Raw genomic sequence first — 20,151 nt, 5'->3', positions numbered from 1 at the left:
CTTCAATATTGAGTGATTTATTTGGATTAATAGTGCTGGTGTAAAATGTACTGGTGGGGTAAAATAAGCGAAATAGACAGTAGCAGTGACCTAGTACTGTATCCCCGTGTGTATATTACAGTCAATTCATCTACACCGTATCCATCTGATCGCGATAAAAGCACAAGAAATCTGACAGGTACCATGCGATTAAGTCATGTGAATAAACAATTAAAGGCTCCGAATGAGGCAAGAAGTTCATGCAGCTTAGTATATACCTCGTGCAGGTCTTCCGCGTCCTCTGCCTCTACCACGACCTCGCCCACCAGTAGCCACAGGTGCCCGAATTGGTTTTGGGGTCCTGCGCACAGCAGGAATACTAGCATCACTATCCGAGTCGTCGGAATCAGATGATTCCAAGACTAAGCTTCGACGGCCTTCACCTTCCGATGCCTGCTCTTCTGATTCGTTAGTTATCGATCTTCTAGACTCATATTCTGATTCCGTTTTGGTGCTCATAAGACGCACAACAGTAGGTTTTTTCTTTACAACTTGGGGTGGTGGATCTGCTACCGCTGCGACAGGTTTGATTGGTGAAAGCCTGATGGCCGTTGGTTCTGGAGTCGACCCAGACCCAGAATCGAGCCCCCCAGAAGAATTTTTCTCATCATTCCAACCTGCGGATGTGGTGGCGCTCAGACTTCTGATTACAACAGGACGTTGAGTAATCACTGTATTAGCTCCGTTGATTGTAGATGGCGAGTTTTCATTGGAGCTCGTTGGTTTCGCCGCCACAATTTTGGCGGCTTTTCCTTTCAATGCAAGCCTTTCTTTCAGGGAAAGCATTTTTGGAGCTCGAGTTGAATTCGATACAACTACCTCAGGCGTAGGAGATTGAATAGTCGCGGCGACGTGCTTGGGCGGTCTACCCCTACGTTTTGGGACTGAAACTGGGGCAAAATCAGACATATTACCGTCGAGTTGAGAAATCTCCACGCTGGGATAATCTTCAACAGAGGCTGGTTGATTGGACTTGGTAGTCAACTTGACGGTTGATGCTGGTCCATCACTGCCGTCCCTCTCATTTGGCTCACCGAAGAGACTATCAACATCCAACTCAACGCCTCCAGCCTCATTGTCATCCGACTGTGCAGACGAAATCTCCATAGGCTGCATTCGGACGGTTGAGATTTTCTTTGGACGACCACGACCCTTCTTTGGGGGAGCACTGGCATGGAACTCATCATCCTGGTCATCAGCATCGCTGTGAAATCCATTGGTATCAACAGATTTTCTAGGACGTCCTCGGCCGCGCTTCGGAGGAGCACTAGCACGGAATTCTCCCTCATCCCCGCCTTCGTCTTCTTCTCCAGATGAGCGCTCGCTGCGGTCGGCTTGCGAGCCATCGGATGATATGTCTATAGCATTAGAGTCCATGGATCTCTTGGAACGGCGTCTTCGCTTTCGATCAGAAATTGGAGCATCATTGTTCTCGCCAGCTGCTTCCCGTGCCTCCTTTCTTGCTAGCCATGCCGATTTTCTTGGAGGTTTAACTTTGGGTGTAGAAGCAGCAGGAGACTCTTCCTGATTTCTACGCAAGCTTTTTCGTGGTGTCGGACCCCTTTCTCTAGTCATAGACTTCGTGGCGCGTCGCTTTGCTTCAGCAGCGAGTTCTGCTTCACTCTTGACCCTTACAGCAACAATATCGTCCGCACCGTATGGTAGAGCTTCTTCTCCCACGTCAGTATAGACCTTTGGTACTACTGCTCTGCGTGGCGGTTTGCGTTCAGCAGACTCGTCAACCGGAGCGCCTCCCAGATCTGTTCCAAAATCTTTTGCAACACTTTTCCTCGATTTTGCAAGCTCTCTCTGTCTTTTAGAGGTAAAGAATTCTAGATCCTCGTCCTCTTCCAATCTCTTACGCTTCTTGACCTCGACAACCTCTGGTACTAGATCTGACAATGCCATGTTGACGTTTTGAGTTGTAGCAACTGGCTCTGGAGGGCCATCGGGATTAGGGGCGGTGAATAGAATCTTATCAACGCCATCACCTTGCCTCAAGTAACCTTGACCCATCAACGGCCTGTCCTGGTCAAGATGTGAAGGGTCGGGATAGTATTCTGGTGGCGGAGGAGCCATCATTGGCGCTTCGGGGGCAACGGTTGGAGCAGTCATTTGCGCTTCGGGTGCCAGGAGTTTGGATGGATAATTGGTGCCTTGATGGTTATAAGGATCGTACTCGTCAAATTCATAATGCCCATCCATCATCCATTCCGGCTGCTGTTGTTGCTCTTCTGATCTCTCGTAGCCATTGCTGTCCATTTCATTGCCATTATCGGCTGCCTCCATTGGCGTGTGGTGGTCGTCGTAGTTGCCGTTTACCTGTGGCAATGTAACTGTTCCCGAACCTCCAACATCGCGGAGAGCCGGATCGATATCTTGCATGTCGTCCCTCTGTTGCTCGTCCGCTGGAGGTGCCCCAATGAAAGGGTCTTGCTGCACACCATCTTCCAGATAACTCTCGTTGACGGTGTCAATGCGAGCCTTATCGGCCTCCGCCTTCTCCTTAAGCTTCTGCATCCTTGCAGATTCTTGGGGATTTTCGTCGCCTTCATTACGAAGCCAAACCAGATTGGTTTTCGAGAAGTCAACAAGACTCTCAACGCTTCTGACATCAGCCACAAGTCTTGTGTCGTGCCCAAGCAGAGTTCCCTTGGGTGCATAAGGAGTTTGAGTGTCAGACTTTCTACATTTTCCACACGAGCAGATCTTCAAGCACTTCGGACACTGCCAATCCTTGTCCTCCATTACGGTCTGGGGCATGAGATCGAATGCTCTCCACAGAGTGCCGTAGCAATAAGCATTCCTGCAAGTGCTACAGAAAGCTAATTTCCAATTGAAATCCCGATGAAAGCAGATATGGCAAGATGTGGAATTATGCTTTTCGACCCCGGCCGGCCTACTTTTGCCATGCCTTGAAAATTTACTTCGTTTTCTGTTCTTGGGTCTTCCATTGTCATCAACCTCTGGCTCCACATCCGACATTCCAGGAGAAGGTTCTCGTGCTTCTGGGTTTTTGACGTCTTTCCAAGGTCTTATCTTCAGCTGCTCCTGGCATACCTCCGCAATAGGCTTTTTCCCGTAACGTTTCCTGGCAATTTCAATAGGTTGTGGGGATCTCTGTACATCGAAGAATCCGTCTGACTGAACAACAATATTGCGCCATCGCTCATAGTTTTGAAGGAGGTCGGACCACTTCCATTGCTCAACCCAACTGAGGTTTGATATGCAAGCACAAGAGCGGCCCATAGCGTAGCAGTCCATACAAACATCATACGTATCCTCCTCTCCCTTGGGACCGTATTCTATGCAGGATTTACAGGTCAGGAAGCGGTTAAAAATGTTGCAACGGCAGTAAGAACAAGTAACGTTAGAGTCGTACTCCAGAAATTCCACATCGGTTTCCTCGGGTAGCCTTGGAGAAAACATCTCGCTTACGAGGACTTCGGAGAATAAGAGAAATAATCGTTTGAAGTCATCAAGGACTTGTTTGATCCGGCCATACTTCCACATTTTCGGTTCTATGGTATCTCTCTGCAGCAGATCGTAATACTTCATCAAAGTGTAGTAGATTATCGCCTTAGTCTTGTACTGTTCATCGCGACAAACCATTCGTGCACGTGGCAGAGCTTCGTGAATCGCCAATTCGAGGGTATCAACGGTCGTCCTGTTCCAGGCGGCCTTCATAGTTCGTGTGCCGCGATTCCAGACTTGATGTGGTGCCAAAGGCGGTATAAGGATCAAATCACCAACCTTTTGCTCAACAACGTAAACATTAAATGGTGCCTTCTTCCAGGCATTTAGTTGCGCAAAATGCTTCTCGACTTCGATATCGTGTCCAAGCATAGAAAGGAAATACTCCGAAACAACTTGTCGCTCCTTGGTCTCAGTCATAAACCAGATCGAACTGCCAGCTTTCTCTCCTTTGCTGTCTTCGGAAGCTTCCACCATGATGTTCTGACCCAGACTAGCGCACATTTCTCGATGCGCTGGCGTGTACGTCCCTTCGTGTCCTATGTAGCACATCATGTTTTGCGCACGCATTTCTGGCGGGAGGCTGCTCATCAAGTCTCCAGCAGGTGCCACGCCTTTACCATAAACCATTTGTCCATATTCATTGGGCTCCCGCACGGCGCCGTCCCCACCTGTCCGCGATTCGATGCACTCATTTAAGTAATAGACCGATTCGGGGATGACGCTGGACAGATGCTGTGCCCACTCCTCCGGACAATCGATATCTTTCAGGTATAGGCGCTGTCTCTTAGGATCGCGGTAGTTGGGCGAGGAAAACTGTGTTGTGAGCTGGCCCATGGATCGCAAGTAATGGCCCATGCTCATGGGGATATCGACCGCATTGGAGATATCCCAAACCTTCTCAGCTACATCGGAATTAGCACAGGCTGTCAATGTGACAACAATCCTACCACTCACGATTTTTGCCGAGGTTATTTTCAAGCCATTGTTTCGAAAACAGATCTCTAGGAAGAGCATTTCCCCAGTCCTCGATGATGAGCGGCCGACCAGCTTGAATGACGACTGCCAAAACCAGCGCCTCAAAAGTTTGTATAGAATGCTCTTTTAGTTCCTCGGTCGACACTCTCCTAACATAATCGAAATTAGGGGCGTTCTCGACTAGGGCAGCTACGTCAAAGTCTGGCGATATGGGCACAAATTGCGCCTGCGGATGGGTTTGGGAAGGCATTTACACGCGCGGGCAGCACTTTTCGCGGTTTCGAAGATTCGTTACTCCACATTGCCTCGGTAGTTCCAATGCATGTTACTATCGCAATATGTATGTTAGTTAAAATTCGATATCAGAAGGAGGGCTTCTGTCATCCGTCGGAGCTGTGAAAATCCCAAAGCTCGCCACCATGTTCGGCGGAAGCCTTCGTGGTGAGTACAATATGGGAATCGCGTGAAATGCGCGTGTCCCCATGTGCGCAAACGGAGCCAGACAGCGCCAGAGGTAGATAGCGAACACGGGCATACTCACAAGAAGCACTGTTTGCTGGTGCGGATCGAAGGAAGCCGCAAGCTCGAGTACGTTGGTGCAATTTAACTGCGAGAAGATGTTGCTGCAGCGAGTCGCAGAAGGTGGTGGAGTCGTAAACGGTTATATCGCCAAGAATTATCACTTTCTGGGTCGGGCGACGCGGGATGCTACGGTAGGCAGGATGTGCGTTTAAGCCAGTAGTCTCGGAATAACAGCTTCACCTTTACTTTGACCTCTTGTAAACCTCACTTTTTCTTCATTAGTGATATTATATTGTCACATCCAAAACTATATATCAACAATTACAATGCACACATCACAGATGTAATGCAAAAATGAACCTTAAAAATGAAAGTCTTCTAGATCTTGTTCTCCACACTTTCGAAGGTGACCAGTACGTTGTCAATGTGGTCGGCATGTCGTCTGCCGTAGGCTTGGCATCAGTCGCGGATAGTTCTTCTGCTTTGAAACAGAGACTCAAAATATTCTGGTTGCTAGAACTTCAAATGACTTGCTTTCTCTCTTGATACATCGGAAGGGGTGCGAAGGAGCCGCAGCGAAGTGTGTCTGTGATTGTGAGGCAAATCTGAGCGGATCAAGTGGAAAATCCATAACTGTACGATTCTGTGGCCCCTTTAGCAACCTTGGAGTTTATTATTGACGCTGACGGTTTTACAGGTAATATATACATGTGACATTATGTCGTCTTTTTCACTTTTAAGACTTTCAGGCGGCTGTAGAAGTCATGTTCTGAGGAAGTCGTCCGAAGGTCGCTCAATTTTCCAGAAAAGAAGTCATGCTTGGATAGTGAGAAAGAGTCCATTAAGTCCAGTCTGCAAGTACAAAAATATATCACAACTTGGATCACAGCAACGGTTTTTCCACAATTCGCATATCAAAGCTGCTACAACTACTCTTAAAGATGCCGGCATTAAAACAGACGATCGCTCACAAAAGGGAGCATTAAGTAGTCCGCCAGCACCTTATACGACCCCAAAGACTGGATTACTGTCAATACTTCCCTCGTCATGGGTTCCATACGCAGAGCTCATCAGACTTGATAAGCCAACTGGAACCTACTACCTTTTCTTCCCTTGTCTCTTCTCGACACTCCTTGCTGCACCCATGGCTGTTCCTATGGCATCGCCTCTGTCAGTGGTTGGCACTTCGCTCCTTTTCTTCAGTGGCGCACTCATCATGCGAGGAGCTGGATGCACCATCAACGATCTTTGGGATCGCAACCTCGACCCTCATGTTGCACGAACACGGCTTCGTCCTATTGCACGTGGTGCAGTAACCCCTTTTAACGCGCTTGTCTTTACCGGCGCTCAACTTTTGACTGGACTTGGTATTCTCGTTCAATTCCCAACACAATGTCTCTTTTACGGCATTCCTAGTCTGCTCCTCGTCGCCTCATATCCTCTTGCAAAAAGAGTAACTTACTACCCACAATTCGTCCTAGGGCTCACTTTCTCATGGGGTGCGATGATGGGATTTCCCGCGTTGGGAGTGGATCTTCTGCAAAACAATGCGGCATTAGCAGCGGCAACATGCCTCTATACATCGAATATCGCGTGGACCGTGTTGTACGACATGATATATGCGCATATGGATATCAAAGACGATGCGAAAGCTGGAATCAAAAGTATTGCTTTACGGCACGACGCCCAAACGAAACAAATTTTGAGCGGTCTAGCTGTTACCCAAATCGGACTATTAGCAGCTGCTGGTGTTGCGGCAGGCGCTGGCCCTGTTTTCTTCGTTGGGGGTTGTGGTGGTGCAGCCCTCACACTAGCTGTGATGATCAAAAGGGTCAATCTAAAAAGCGTCAAAGATTGTTGGTGGTGGTTTGTTAACGGTTGTCTCCTCACCGGAGGGGTCATCTCAGCCGGCCTAGGAGGCGACTATCTTTTGCGGTATTACCAGCTCGAGGACAAGAAGAAAATTCGAGAGGAGGTTGTATAACACCACTCGTCTTCATGTATTAGTATTAGACGTCCTATCACAAGCTAGAATCGAGGGTGAGCAGCCTGCCCCTGTAATAAATAATCTTAGAATATCTAGATGCTCAACAATTCCGGTACTCACTGGCAAGAGCCGTCCCTACCGGGAGATGGACCCTGTTTCCAAAAGCCAAAACGATCTAGTTCAGTCTGGTTCAAGGCAAAGAAGACCAGTATGTGAGCCAGCATCATCGCAGGGCCACTTCCAAGCAGGAAAATGTAATTCTGCATTGAAACCAAGACAAATTGGGGAAAGTCCTGAATGAGAACGAAGGGCTCATCTCCACCAAATTCAAGACCAAGGCATTACGATCAGAGTACTTCCGAATGAATAATAGTCTTTTACGTGACTGATATTCAGGGTAGGTAGTTTGAATGAAAGATTCTGCCTCCAGAATGTAACACGAAAGGTATTTTGAGGCTTGTTGAAGTACCGCAGCCGGCCCGCATGATACGTCATGTGAATCATTCCTTGGCTTCTCCAGATTTCCAACGGAGCTTGGGCCTGGAGATCAGGTCCGTCGGAGGAGAATAATCTGTGTACATGATGTGAACAACACTACACTCGAGTCCTTGGGCTTGGTTTCATGAAGCCCGCGTCTATTCAAGCCGCTTTATTCGACGAATATACCGGGTCGCTTGGTACACATGTGGCATTCCGCTGTAAATGGGTGCATCCGCATCGCACTCACAAGCAGGGTGCTGAGTGAGTTGCCGGGTCAGCGACATATCCGATCATGAATTGTCCGACGAGCCACAACTCTTTCTCTTTTCTGCACTTGACAAACACAAATCCTATCGATTCTTGAAACCAAAGCTTTGCACCCCAGATCAGTACTTTGCAGAACTGGAAAGTCTCGAAACTCTTACAACACTAAAATCTATTGGTCTTGGGCCCCTACTACGACTCGCCCCTCGATCAGCGCATCATCTTTTGATTCTACTCGGCACACTAGCAAATACGTCATACCTTCCGTTGCAGCCGTTTTCATACCACACCACACCTACGCGCATTTAAAGGAAGACCAACCTCCTACACACCAAGAGAACTCTAATTCAATCTCACATACTCCTCACTTTTCAGCCTCCTTCACCTATACCCTCGCAAATCGATTTTCACCAAGCAAACCTCACTACCAAATAAAACATCAAAATGGTCTCAATCGTGCAAGCCATCCTTCGTGGATCCCAGTTCTTATGGACTCTTCTCACAACAGCTTTGATCGGAAACGTCATCGCTGAGGCTTTCGCCGGAAACCCATCGGGCATCAACTATGCCATCTTCACCAGTGTCTTCTGTTGGTTGGTTCTGATCTATGGAGGAGTTGCAGCTTTCATGGAGAGTCTGGCGATCCCAATTGCGCTTCTCGCTATGGACGCGCTCGCTACTCTCTTCACATTCATCGCTGGTGTCGTTCTCGCCGCCAAGCTCACTGTTCACAGCTGCAGCAACCGAGTAAGTGGTAACGATTACCTGCACATGATTTTTATTAATAAACATATAGGGTTACGTTCTAACCAACGGCTACACAAATGGCTCTCACAACCCAGAGAAGAGATGCCGCGAGCTCCAAGCCAGTACCGCATTTTACTGGTTTCTCTTCGCATCTTTCGCTGCTTCTTTGGTCATGACTGCGCTTAGCTCCCGTGGCTCTGGCATAACCGGTCGCGGCGGTATCCGTAAAGGTGGGCCATCCATGAGCCAGGTTTAAAGGAACAGCTGGTAAGCCACAATCCGCTGGTTCCTTGTGTGGCATCAACTTATACATCGATAGGTCTTGGAGTCTGATGCAGGCACGTCAATAAAACCCAGGAAACTTCAAGTCGCGGTTGGACATTATCCCGCGGGCTTTACTACATATACCATTGGGGGATCTTCTTTAATTGGATTACGGCGGATGGAATTGAGCTGGCCAGGCGTTTTTGTATCATGATATTTGGGCTTGGCTTTATAGCGATTGTCACGAGTGTGAGAGACGCATGGAAATTAATAATGTATATACGGTATTGGGGGTGGTAATAGGTTGGGGTAATAAAATCGATCATCATATATCATATTACACTTAGTCTTCTCATCTTGATGTAACCGTTAACTAGAGCCTTGGATTGAGAGCTCGGCACTAACCTCAACCATGCTGGGAACACATATAATGTCTGATCTGTGATGACAGCTTCGATTCAAGCAATCACCTCATCCTTAAGCACAATCTGCATGACATCCAAGCTGGAAACTTAGCGCAAAGCGTGTAGATGTTGAGAGTGATGACAGATGTGGTAATTATATCATGAATGTACTGATATTACTAATAACTGCCCTACTTCCCTGTTGTAGCTTGAATACCTCATCTCAGATATGGGGACTGTCCGAAATCGGAAAATGGCCTATAATACCATTCATCTATAACTTGCTCCGCCTGCTTTTCGACAAAAAGCCGCCGATATATGTGCTTCTGTTCCACTATATATATTTGCATCTCATGAACGCCTCCTACGCCAATATACACAATGCTTTCTCTTCCGCTAATCCAACATCACTCTCAAACATATTCTGCATCGTCGCTTATAGTGTAGCAGCTGCCTCAACAGCACCGGCTGCATTGAAGGCGCCCTTATTCGTAAATCGAACCTCGACTGGGTATTTCCAAGTCATGTACTTTGCCCAGCCTGTAAATAACCAAATCAGCTCAAGATTCATAGCAATCGTATGAGAACAGCCATTCGCGTTCCCGCCACTCAACGCAAGTGAATTACTTACCCCAGTAAGCAAACTTCCTCCCAAAGTATTTCCCGGCATACGGAACAATCACCATTGTTAATAACAGCTCCAGCTGCTGCAATGACGCCTCCCATTCTTTCTGTGCATCCGAGGCTTCTTCTGTAGTTTCGGAGGAAAGGTCGCTGCTGTCTATAGAGGAGGGAAGGGAGTCTACATCGTCGTGGTCGGATGTTGAGGGGGATTCGGTGGGGAGGATATAGGAAGAGGAGGTCGACATTGTGATATTGTATCGGGGTTCCTTGGAGGTTTATTGGGAGGTATATTGTATGCACTATAGCGCTACCAATTCAACAGAAGAGGCATTGAGGACTGCGCAAAATTATTGTGGTTGCAGACTGCAAGTTGTACCTTGAATAGATGCTGTCGAGCTATCATTACTGCCGAGCTTCCAAATGCCGGTCCGCTTCCATCGCCGATTAATCACGTGCAATATGCGGGTTGTGAGTCAACGGGTTCAAGACGTCGAGAGGCAACTTAGCATCGTGAGAAGATCTCTACTACAAAAGCACAAACTCAGCGCAATATTCAAGTCAACGAAGATCATTTAGAACTACACAAATTTACCTGCACGTGAAGGCGCAAATCTATCAACCGCAATCATGGCGAGCGAGGTAGGCTATTTCAAATCTCTACGCATCTCACCCCACCTCATTCTTCCGCACACAACGATTTTTAGTACTAACAACATCAACGATTAGGCAGTACCCATACCCGAGAGGAAAGCCCGGAAATCAGTTGCTTTTAGTGAAGGAACATCGATCGTAGACGAGAACGGTGTGGTCACAATGAAGGAAGACGAGCATGACGATACCAAGAACACGGCTTTGTCGCATTCCGCAAGTACGTTTGTAGACTCCCAATTGCAGGCGGGTTTTGCTGACAATTTGAAGGCCACGATGATGCTGCGGATGCCAAGGAAGAAGACGATGTCGCTGATATGTTGAAGAGCATGAAAAAGAAGAAGAAGAAGGTTAAGACTGAGGATGCGGAGGAGGGCGAGGGCGAGGCTGCCGCTGATGGTGGGCTCGATCTTTCTTCGATGAAAAAGAAGAAGAAGTCCAAGAAGCCAAAGGAGGGAACCGAGGAGGATTTCGCCAAACGTGTTGCTGCACTCGAGTTGGGTGACAATGCTGCCGAGGGCGAGGAGGCCGAATCTGCTGAAGCGGGGGAAGTCGATGAAGGAGATATGGAGAAGGGAACTGGAATATGGCAGCACGACGAGACGAAACAAATCGGCTACGAATTGCTCCTCTCCAGATTTTTCACCCTCCTCGCACAAAAGAACCCAGATCACGCATCCAGCGGCTCAAGGAGTTACAAGATCCCACCTCCACAATGTCTTCGTGAAGGAAACAAGAAGACGATTTTCGCCAATATCGCTGAGATTTGTAAGCGAATGAAGAGAACTGATGAGCACGTTACATCATATCTGTTTGCGGAATTGGGAACGAGCGGTTCCGTGGACGGTAGCAGGCGGTTGGTCATTAAGGGTCGTTTCCAGCAGAAACAGATCGAGAACGTGTTGCGAAGATACATCAGTAAGTCATATCGTTTGAAGCTAGTTCAATGAGCCATGCTAATGTTCTACCAGTGGAATATGTCACTTGCAAAACCTGCAGATCCCCAGATACTGAACTCAACAAAGGAGAGAACAGATTGTACTTCATCACTTGCAACTCTTGCGGTTCCCGACGAAGTGTCACCGCCATCAAGACTGGTTTCTCTGCCCAAGTCGGAAAGCGTCGCAGACAACAAGGTTAAACGATTATTGGCAGGCCAGATTTGATAATCGTGGGGGCCGAGAATTGCTTCGCGCTGTACATCAGACATTTCCTTGGAAGCAAGGTCGCGTTCTTTTGCGATGATGGGATTCTTTGGTATAGCATACAAGCACATAGGTGGTAGACATGCGGGAAATTGAGGAACCTCTACCAAAAGTAGAAGAGATGATGAAATGGGATCACATTTTGTAGATGAGGTTTCTAGGAACTCAATGAGAATTGAAGACAGTTGCAAAATATAAGTGAGGATGAAAGGCTGTCTCTAACATGATACTTTAACATTCCCCAGGTCTCATCCCAAGTATTCCGAGTCACTAGATTAACAATATGTCCATGCTTGAGTCTGACCCCACCGCGCCAAGCGGAGACACAAGACTGTATTTAAGCGCCCGGCTCCCATCAATCCAACGAGGACCCCTCGATTCCACTCCTGACGATGTTCCGTCCACGCCTGCAATTGGCCGAACAATCTACAACTGCACGACGCACCACCTTGATTGGCAACAAGATGGAAATAGACACAGCCCCCAAGTACGTATTGGCTGGGCGCGCTAGGTGGGTTGATCCTGGAATCTGGAGGTGAGCTGTTTCTCGCGCGCGGGAGGATTCGAGCTTCCGTTTTCTTTATTTCTAAGAGTTTTCTTGCTTCTTTGGTATATTTCTAGCTGCGTCTGCCTTTGTTGTGAGTAAGTAATTCATGAGAAAGGAATAAGCTTGGGATCCTACAGATTTAAACTGTCAGACAACGAGGTGAGTCGAGTCAATTGAGAGTGCGGGGTCCTTGGTTCCAGGCTGACTTCTGTTTGCGCCGAGTGTAAGACGGCCTTGGATTTGCAATATTTCTGCAAAAGAACTATTCAGCTGAATTCTAATATTTAGAGAGTAAAGAAGCTCTAAATCACAAACATGTCATACCAATATCCTCGTGAGTGTTACCGGAGTGGTAAATAGAGCTCCTACTCACTGTTTTCAGCCCCTCCAGGTTCTGGCCAGCCGGCGCAACAGGCACCACAACAGCATTATGCTCCTCCTCCTTCAACATCACCGCAACAAGCTCAATACTCATACCCACCTCCACAGCAACAAGGTTCTCCAGCTCACGCTACTTCGTACCCTCCTCCCCCGCAACAGCATGGCTCTCCTCCGCAAGCTCAGTCATACCCACCCCCACCGCAGCAACAACAACAAGCGCCTCAGCAGCAGCAATACACTTCCCCACCAAACTTCTCACAACACCGCACGTCTTACCAACAAGCTCCAGCCCAAGCAGCTCCACAACAGCACCAACAGCAACAAGCAGCACTTCCTTCTTATCAGGAACCGCCCCATAGCTCGGGGTACCCAGAAGAAAAGCCAGCCTTGGACGTGAGCAAGACGAGTAACCTGGATCATGGAGCACCAGCTGCTGGCCATTTCGTGGGCGCCAGCACGACCGTAGATGACATTGGAACTTTCAATGGAGGTAGCTACCGCATTAGCCACAGGGACTCGAACAGTATCGTGACGATTCAGCTTGCTATGGGATGTCCTTTGACTGCTAAGCCAGGTAAGAGATAATTCCTTGGGATTGACGATTCTCAAACTCTGACTCCAATTAGGTGCTATGATTGCAATGACCCCAACCATAACACTCAAAGGAGCAATTAAATTCTCCATGAAGAAGCTCCTCGGCGGCGACATATCAGTTTCCACATATACCGGTCCTGGCGAATTACTCCTCGCGCCAACTGCTCTTGGCGACATTACCAATATCCGACTTTCAGGCGATGAGCAGTGGTCTGTTGGGAAGGATGCGTTTCTTGCCTGCACTCAGGGTGTGGTGAAAGAATATAAGCGACAAGGTATCGGAAAGGCTATGTTTTCCGGAGAAGGTCTGTTTGTATACAAGATAAGTGGAACTGGTATTCTGTGGATTACTAGTTTTGGCGCAATTATTAGGAAAGATGTAAGTATTCATTCTGCGCGGCTGTATCGTTCATACTGACGGTTTCATCAGTTGGCGGATGGTGAGAAGTATATCGTTGATAATGGCCACCTGGTGGCTTGGAACACAAAGTATATACTCGAGCGAGTGGCTTCGGGTGGCATTATTTCCGGGCTCTCTTCTGGGGAAGGATTGGTGTGCAAGTTTACTGGGCCCGGAACTGTATTTTTACAGACTAGGAATCCTGTAAGCCCATCTTTTTACCACATTGGTGGAACCGTACTAAAAAATCCAGGCTGCTTTTGCTATGTGGATGTCTGCGAATGCTGCAACAGCATAAAATGATCTCGAGTGCTTTATTGTTAGTGGCGTCAGTGATTGATATCGGGAAGTTTGGAGTAAGAACTGGGGTATGTAGCGAAATCGATTACGCATGTATGAATCAAAATTGAAATCAGATCATATTCTCCCATCTATTGTTGATTCTTGGTCGTTTGAATCGCTTCGTGGCCTGTCCCGAAAGTACCTTCCTCTTGAAAGGACTGATGGCCGTCGCACCCAGGTGCCGCCTTCCTCATCCTCGGAAATGCTAGCATCGAGCATTCTCAACCCAACCAGACTGTCTGTTTTCTTTTCTCTCATACATACAAAGCGAACGCATCACTACTTGTTCCTGAGAACAACTGCCTTTGGGCACAATTTTGGAAGTGGAAGATTTTGGAAAGATCATTGTTTTTATGGTGACTTCCAGAGTGACCAGGAACACCTCCCGCTCCGACTGAATCTGAGAGATAAGTCAACACGGCGCAAGGATCGTCACGGACAAGGTCAGTACTCGGTTCTTTTATCATGTAAAAGTAACTAACAGGCGAGGCCTACAGCAAAGAAGGACAGCAATCGCACACCATCACCTCTCCCTTAGAGGTTTGATGCCTACGAGAAAGATTTCTAGCTAGTCGTGTTCATCGTCCATCTCTGTGTAGGAGAGGATATCGCAAAAGAAATACATCTGGCACCCACATTTCCTGGCAAACCATGCCTCAAGCTTCTGAGAATCGTCACCCGCGGATCGCTATTCGGTCAACACTAGCTAAGAAACCATCTCGTGTCGCTCTTCGAGAGCCAAAAGCTTCACCGGTTAAAGGAGCTGTCAATGCCAAACCAACCGGAAATGTTGGCCGTGATTCTCCAGCAGGATCCATACGAACCAAGCAACCAGAAAAGCCAAACCTGGGATCACCTACTAAGCGACCTACCAAGGGCTCAGTCGAGACTCCTCCTCCCACCAAGACAAGTCTTCGTTCTACAAAGGCTTTCGTGGTGAAGACATACGAGGTAATTGAGGATGATCTGGCTCCAAGAAATCCTACCAAGGGGTCCGACAATGGACAACACTCTGATCATAGCAGTCACAGTCATCCGGTCTTGGCTATTGGTGGCCTTTCCGAGTCGACCAAGAACATGTTCATGGCACACCAAGGCAAAAAGCAAGCGACACCACCAATTCCGTTAAAAGATCCTCGGAGGAGGCTGCTCGGAACAAATAATACTGATGCTGATGACGAAGGAAGTGAGACCTTCGAAGATTCTATTCGATCCGCCCTCGCCACTCCCGGTACTCACAACTACCACCAGAGAGCCCAGACTCCTACAAGTGTTAAGTCTGTCAGATGGGATCCTGCAGTTGTTTCTGTTGGCCGTATCACTTCAGGAGCGAAGCCGGCATTAGATGACTCGCCATGGGTCTTTCCGCCAAGCACTACCAAGGAGCAGACTAGTATTACAGATGTTCTAAAGACCCTTTCACGGTTGAAGAAAGAGGACCAACAAACGTTACGCGACTACTTGCGAGACTTGGGCTCTCCGGAAAGCGAGGATCGTAGCTCCATTACACAACGGCCAAGCCGAGAAGAAACCAACGAGCGATTTGGTCTGGACGGCATGTTTGCAAAGAAGCTCAACCCAGAGGCCTCAGTGTTTAGGAAGGTTTTAGGCCCAAAGAAGCAGACTGAGAAACAGGAAAACCCAAATACGAATCCTCAATTGGAATCATTGGGTGAAACGAAGCAAGCCCGGGAACCGAACGAACCAGTGGTTGTCACGTCCACACCCCGGAAGGGCCTCAAGATGGATATCCCTCACCGACAGAAAGTCGAGAGAAGCTCCAAAGAACCAACTTGGATCAATATCTACAACCCACCATCTGCCAAAGACATGCCTGCAGGGTTTTCCAATTTTGCCAGCAATCCATTAAATCGTAATGGTCCCGAGTTATCTCAGCCATTGCCGGCGCCTGCTTCCAACCTTATGCCGTTGACCTCTGGGTGGCATGGTGGTCTTTATGATCCACAGCAAACAGTCTGGGTACCGATGCCAATATTCCCTACTCCACATGGTTTTCAGGCTCTTCCAATGATTCCGCCACACCTTTGGAATAACACTTTTAGTCATCGAAACCAGTTGCCCTTCAATGACCAGAACGGGGCAGCGCACAAACGTCCACCATACAATCCACGACGACCTCCACACAAGTCAAAGTCTGCAAATGGTCCTCTCGTGGATGTGTCTCTTGCTAATGTACCTCCGGAATGGGGACCGGGTCGAGTTGCTCAACCCGTCGATGAGGCCTGGGGTCAATCACTGATTAATCAGTTTTCGTCCAAGTATCCACGGACTGGAAAGGTAGACATCAAAGCCAAGTACCAAGCACCGGGTCAAATGAGACAAGCCGCCGCAATCCAACAAGAACTCGAGCTTCTTATCTACACGGAGAAGGAGAAAGCTGCGGCAATGGGGAAGGCTGGCCTTGCAAGACCGAAGCCCCCAGTCTCCAGAAAAGAACCTAAAATCACTGTGGTGGAGAAGGGCTCATTTTCATCCGAGAACGAACCATTATCCAGCCAGGCTCAACCGGAAGTTTTGGGGTATGAGCAGCCTAAGAAAGAACCCGAACTCACTGTTGTGGAAAAGCGTCCATCTCCTGCAATGTCTAATCCGTTTTCTACCCCGGAGAAGAAGCATGTATCGAGGAGAGAACCTAGTGTTACTATTGTGGAGAAGCGGTCCTCTTCAGATGATGACCCTTTCACTTGTTCCACAAAATCAAACCTTTTGGCATCATTCGCATCCAGCACAAATACTGTTCAGAAGAGCTGGGAGCAATGGTAAGCTTCTAGGAGTGACAATAAGAATGCTATGAAGGCTCTGTTCGTGAGAAGTTGATCTGATGGGGGTTCGCAAGTATCGATTGTACTAATATTACTTCGAGGAGAACTGTGATCAAGTATGGGTACTTGTGGTTTGAGAGGAGCCATCGTAAAATTGGTTTTGTTGTGTTCTGTTGTGTCTCAATGCTTGTACCTTTTAAAAGTCTATAGCTTTAGTTTTCTTATGAGATATTATCAGTAAAGATGGTTTGACGAGATGTGAGAAAGATGCTTAGTCTGAACCTTAACGCCTACCTTAGGTACTTAATGGGATTCAAGCTTAATGATTCTAGGCCCTTCCCGCTCCCGTTCTTGTCTCCAATCGTCGGCACTCTACAGGTGAATTGTTACCTTACGAAGGTTAAGCGAGGTCCCCCTCGGCTTCACCCGCGGTCATTGTTCTAGCAACGGTGGAACTTCCTGTTATATCCTCTATCGTTTTCATAATCGGTCTATGCAACGAGCTTAACAATCACAATTAATTTAGATCACAATTCAAAATCCTTTTTCATAAAATAGCCGCCGCCTTGGCGATTGGCTATAATTCAGTTCGAAAGTGGGGTTTGCATTTCGTACGTCCCCAGGAAACACCCGAAACGCGGACAAGGAAGAAAACAAACCCTCAGCGGCCGTCTCTGGCCCCCAATACTGCAACAATCACCTTTCGCGTCCATCCACTGGCTAGAATGGCCTGTGAACCCTGAATGTACCCCGTAACACGACATCGAGGTCGCTGTGCATGCGGCTGAACGACGCTATGGGGGGTGGAAAGTTTCCCCCCGGACCCGACGTCGTTCTTCTTTCTAACTGTCATTTCTATCTTCGACGTGTCTGATAATTGAGCTTATATCGTTATCCCCGTTTGACTGTCGTATATCGTAATCGGAGGAGTCTGGCGCGGCATTCTTGTCCCACTTGATTGATGACAAGATGTCGAACTCCACAGGCAGCGGCCAAGCCGACAATAGCGATAATGTCGTGACGCTTCAATTAACGATTGCAGCCCTCGCTATCTCTATTGCAGCTATCTTTCTGTCGACTCTACAGGCGCTGCTCGCGTATTTGCAGTTTGATAACAGTGAGGTGGGGAGACGACGCTGTTCGGAGGAGGTGATGGGCAAGTTGTGGGCTACCAGGACGACGAGGAAGTTCAAGTGGCGGGAGTTTAGGTATCAGGTGTTTTTTGAGGTGCCGGTGTTTTATACGGCTAACCCTGGGTGAGTTTTGGTCTAAATTGTATGAGAGTGGTTGTTAAATGAAGATAGGATTACCGTGGGTCCACTTACCAGGACGAAGCCAGAGTCGACGTTTTGGGATACGCTTTTCCAAAACAATCAAAAAGAGACGTATTCTGAGAACGTGAAAACATTGGAGCCGGAAGCGGAAGCTATGGAGGTGATTGAGCTTCAGAAACACATCCATCCTATCTACAAGATCACTGGTACCAAGACTTCGTGTGCGCACACCATGACTAAGTACCATGAGGTCGACGAGAAGTGGGCTAATGTCCATACCGCCGAAGACGAAGGTTGTTCTTGGGTGCTTCTCCTCGACGCGCTTCAAGGGCAGGAAAAATCTTCCAGAGATTGGGATAATTCTAAAGAGCCGGGCAAGAATCACACTATTTCTTACTTGATCCAGAGGAAGCAGCGGTGTTGGGATTTCATGCCACTTAACATCACCAAACCATTTGCAACTACCACGATTTGTCATCTTGTGGAGATAATCTCAATGCTGGGTCTTGTCTGGACGGAATTTAACTTGCAGCAATCGGTTCTGACAGCAGAGGGAAATGGGTATATGGTCAAGAGCGAGTATATGCAAGGTCTGGGCATCTTGACCAGATTCTCTCGCTTGGGAAAGCCTCAACACAAAGAGGAACGGATGATTCCTTGTGCAGAGATCAAACGACTTTGTTTTGGGGATGTGCCTTCGATATTTGATCAACCTAAACAGAAGCTGCTATTCGGTCCTGGTCGATTTGAAAACACTCTTCGGAAAATCATGCCACGGCTTGATGAGGAGTGCCAAAGAGACTTTCTTGATAACACTGAGAAGCCTTACGTGATCGCGAGTAAGTCGAATAACATCCTGAACACTCATATCAACTGCTAACCGCCAAATAGGTAGTTTTGAACTGCTGGGTATGGTTGCCAAGTCTGTCCACATCCTAGGGTCCCGGTTCCGCAGACTCCCAAACCCTTGTGCAGCTACATGGAATCCAAATCTAAACATGATAGATTGCCTGCTTGCATTGAGTCAGCAATTGAAAAGCCCGGATGGCGCCAGCCTAGGAGACCATAAATTGAGAAATGAAATCCAAGACTTATTCACAAACGGCAGTCTTGGCAAGATTGATTTAGACAAGAGGATCCAGACATATATTCGCGCCAACAAAGAAAAAAATGATCCTGGAGCGAGATCAGGATGGGCTTACACTGCAGAGGCCGAACGAACAGCCCATGAACAGCTAATGGAAGAAAACTATGATACTGCACACCGAGACCTCCTCGATTCTCTCCACGACAACATCCTTTCCATCGACCGCAAACTAGAAGACATGATCGACGACGTCCGAGAAGTCCTCGCCTGTCACTTCAACGCAACATCCAAACTCCACCGCGAGCTCGAAGACCTACTCGCCGGCGCAACCCTCGACAACACGAAAGAGAAGATCTTAATCAACTTCTACTTTGCGGAGGTTCTCCCTAAAGTCACGGCTGGATTGCCTACTTCGGCCGCCAGCACACCTCAAAGATCGGCGACGCTGAAGCCGCCTTCGATCACGGTGACGAGCAGCCAGTCGTCGACGCTGGGGTCGAATGCGTCGGATACCCGGAGTGCGGTTTGGTTGGCGTTGATGTTTAAGATGTGTTCGTGGTTGTTTCTGCATGATTTCAATCCGTATGATCGGATGATTGAGCGGAGCGAGTTTAGTGATAATAGGTTGCCTGTTTATATTGGGTAATGTGGGAAAAGTTGAGAGGATGGGGTTATACTTGGGGCTTCATGGATTGGGGATTGGGAGTATGGGTTGTGTCGTGTATATTCGACGTAAGGACATATACTGGGTATTGTTTGGATTTTGTCATCCAAATGGCAACGAGGTTATGAAGGAGGATGACGATGATATCAAGAGGAGAAAGCTGGGATGACGGAAGGATCCATATGAAACCACACAGATAAAGCAAGCATACATGAGTCGACACCTGATAGTATGTTTCCTGGAAGAAAGCTAGTTGTGCAGTTTATCACTCGATTTCTGCTTGATTTCATTCTTTTTGCTTATTAGCTATTCATTCACATACCTAGATATCCATTTAGGTACTTCTCTACTTGTAGCTGGCATTAGTTTTATAGAGCCGATGCGGCCCGTTGAGCGCCAGGCGTGAAATGTGGGGCTCTCCGTCGCGTCCACCCACCACGCTC

At 47.9% G+C, this 20,151-nt stretch overlaps 8 protein-coding genes across 8 annotated transcripts; 6 read left to right on the top strand and 2 right to left on the bottom strand.

Moving 5' to 3' along the window:
- Positions 1-246: 246 nt before the first annotated feature.
- Positions 247-4,741, bottom strand: GLAREA_03150 (Clavaminate synthase-like protein; the record flags this gene model as incomplete). The annotated part of the gene is made up of 2 exons (XM_008088234.1): positions 247-4,418; positions 4,471-4,741. 2 exons carry the CDS (start codon positions 4,739-4,741, stop codon positions 247-249), a joined length of 4,443 nt encoding a protein of 1,480 aa, XP_008086425.1.
- Positions 4,742-5,731: 990 nt separating this feature from the next.
- Positions 5,732-6,997, top strand: GLAREA_03149 (uncharacterized protein; the record flags this gene model as incomplete). The annotated part of the gene is made up of 1 exon (XM_008088233.1): positions 5,732-6,997. One exon carries the CDS (start codon positions 5,732-5,734, stop codon positions 6,995-6,997), a length of 1,266 nt encoding a protein of 421 aa, XP_008086424.1.
- A 1,191-nt stretch (positions 6,998-8,188) lies between these two features.
- Positions 8,189-8,747, top strand: GLAREA_03148 (uncharacterized protein; the record flags this gene model as incomplete). The annotated part of the gene is made up of 2 exons (XM_008088232.1): positions 8,189-8,491; positions 8,541-8,747. The coding sequence occupies 2 exons, from the start codon at positions 8,189-8,191 to the stop codon at positions 8,745-8,747; spliced, it is 510 nt and encodes a 169-aa protein (XP_008086423.1).
- An 848-nt stretch (positions 8,748-9,595) lies between these two features.
- GLAREA_03147 (uncharacterized protein) lies at positions 9,596-10,028 on the bottom strand (the record flags this gene model as incomplete). Its single annotated transcript, XM_008088231.1, has 2 exons — positions 9,596-9,699; positions 9,791-10,028. The coding sequence occupies 2 exons, from the start codon at positions 10,026-10,028 to the stop codon at positions 9,596-9,598; spliced, it is 342 nt and encodes a 113-aa protein (XP_008086422.1).
- A 382-nt stretch (positions 10,029-10,410) lies between these two features.
- Positions 10,411-11,572, top strand: GLAREA_03146 (Translation initiation factor 2 beta, aIF2beta, N-terminal; the record flags this gene model as incomplete). The annotated part of the gene is made up of 4 exons (XM_008088230.1): positions 10,411-10,422; positions 10,510-10,651; positions 10,702-11,349; positions 11,403-11,572. The coding sequence occupies 4 exons, from the start codon at positions 10,411-10,413 to the stop codon at positions 11,570-11,572; spliced, it is 972 nt and encodes a 323-aa protein (XP_008086421.1).
- Positions 11,573-12,498: 926 nt separating this feature from the next.
- GLAREA_03145 (TRAP-like protein) lies at positions 12,499-13,856 on the top strand (the record flags this gene model as incomplete). The annotated part of the gene is made up of 5 exons (XM_008088229.1): positions 12,499-12,517; positions 12,566-13,138; positions 13,191-13,537; positions 13,589-13,762; positions 13,812-13,856. The coding sequence occupies 5 exons, from the start codon at positions 12,499-12,501 to the stop codon at positions 13,854-13,856; spliced, it is 1,158 nt and encodes a 385-aa protein (XP_008086420.1).
- A 695-nt stretch (positions 13,857-14,551) lies between these two features.
- Positions 14,552-16,684, top strand: GLAREA_03144 (uncharacterized protein; the record flags this gene model as incomplete). Its single annotated transcript, XM_008088228.1, has 1 exon — positions 14,552-16,684. One exon carries the CDS (start codon positions 14,552-14,554, stop codon positions 16,682-16,684), a length of 2,133 nt encoding a protein of 710 aa, XP_008086419.1.
- Positions 16,685-17,652: 968 nt separating this feature from the next.
- Positions 17,653-19,690, top strand: GLAREA_03143 (uncharacterized protein; the record flags this gene model as incomplete). Its single annotated transcript, XM_008088227.1, has 3 exons — positions 17,653-17,939; positions 17,988-18,796; positions 18,849-19,690. The coding sequence occupies 3 exons, from the start codon at positions 17,653-17,655 to the stop codon at positions 19,688-19,690; spliced, it is 1,938 nt and encodes a 645-aa protein (XP_008086418.1).
- Between the last annotated feature and the right edge of the window lie 461 nt (positions 19,691-20,151).

The sequence above is a fragment of the Glarea lozoyensis genome, assembly GCF_000409485.1.
Source record: "Glarea lozoyensis ATCC 20868 chromosome Unknown GLAREA6, whole genome shotgun sequence".
Taxonomy (NCBI): Eukaryota; Fungi; Ascomycota; class Leotiomycetes; order Helotiales; family Helotiaceae; genus Glarea; species Glarea lozoyensis.
Note: the sequence above shows the minus strand (reverse complement) of the source record. Positions and strands in the feature narration are given on the sequence as shown.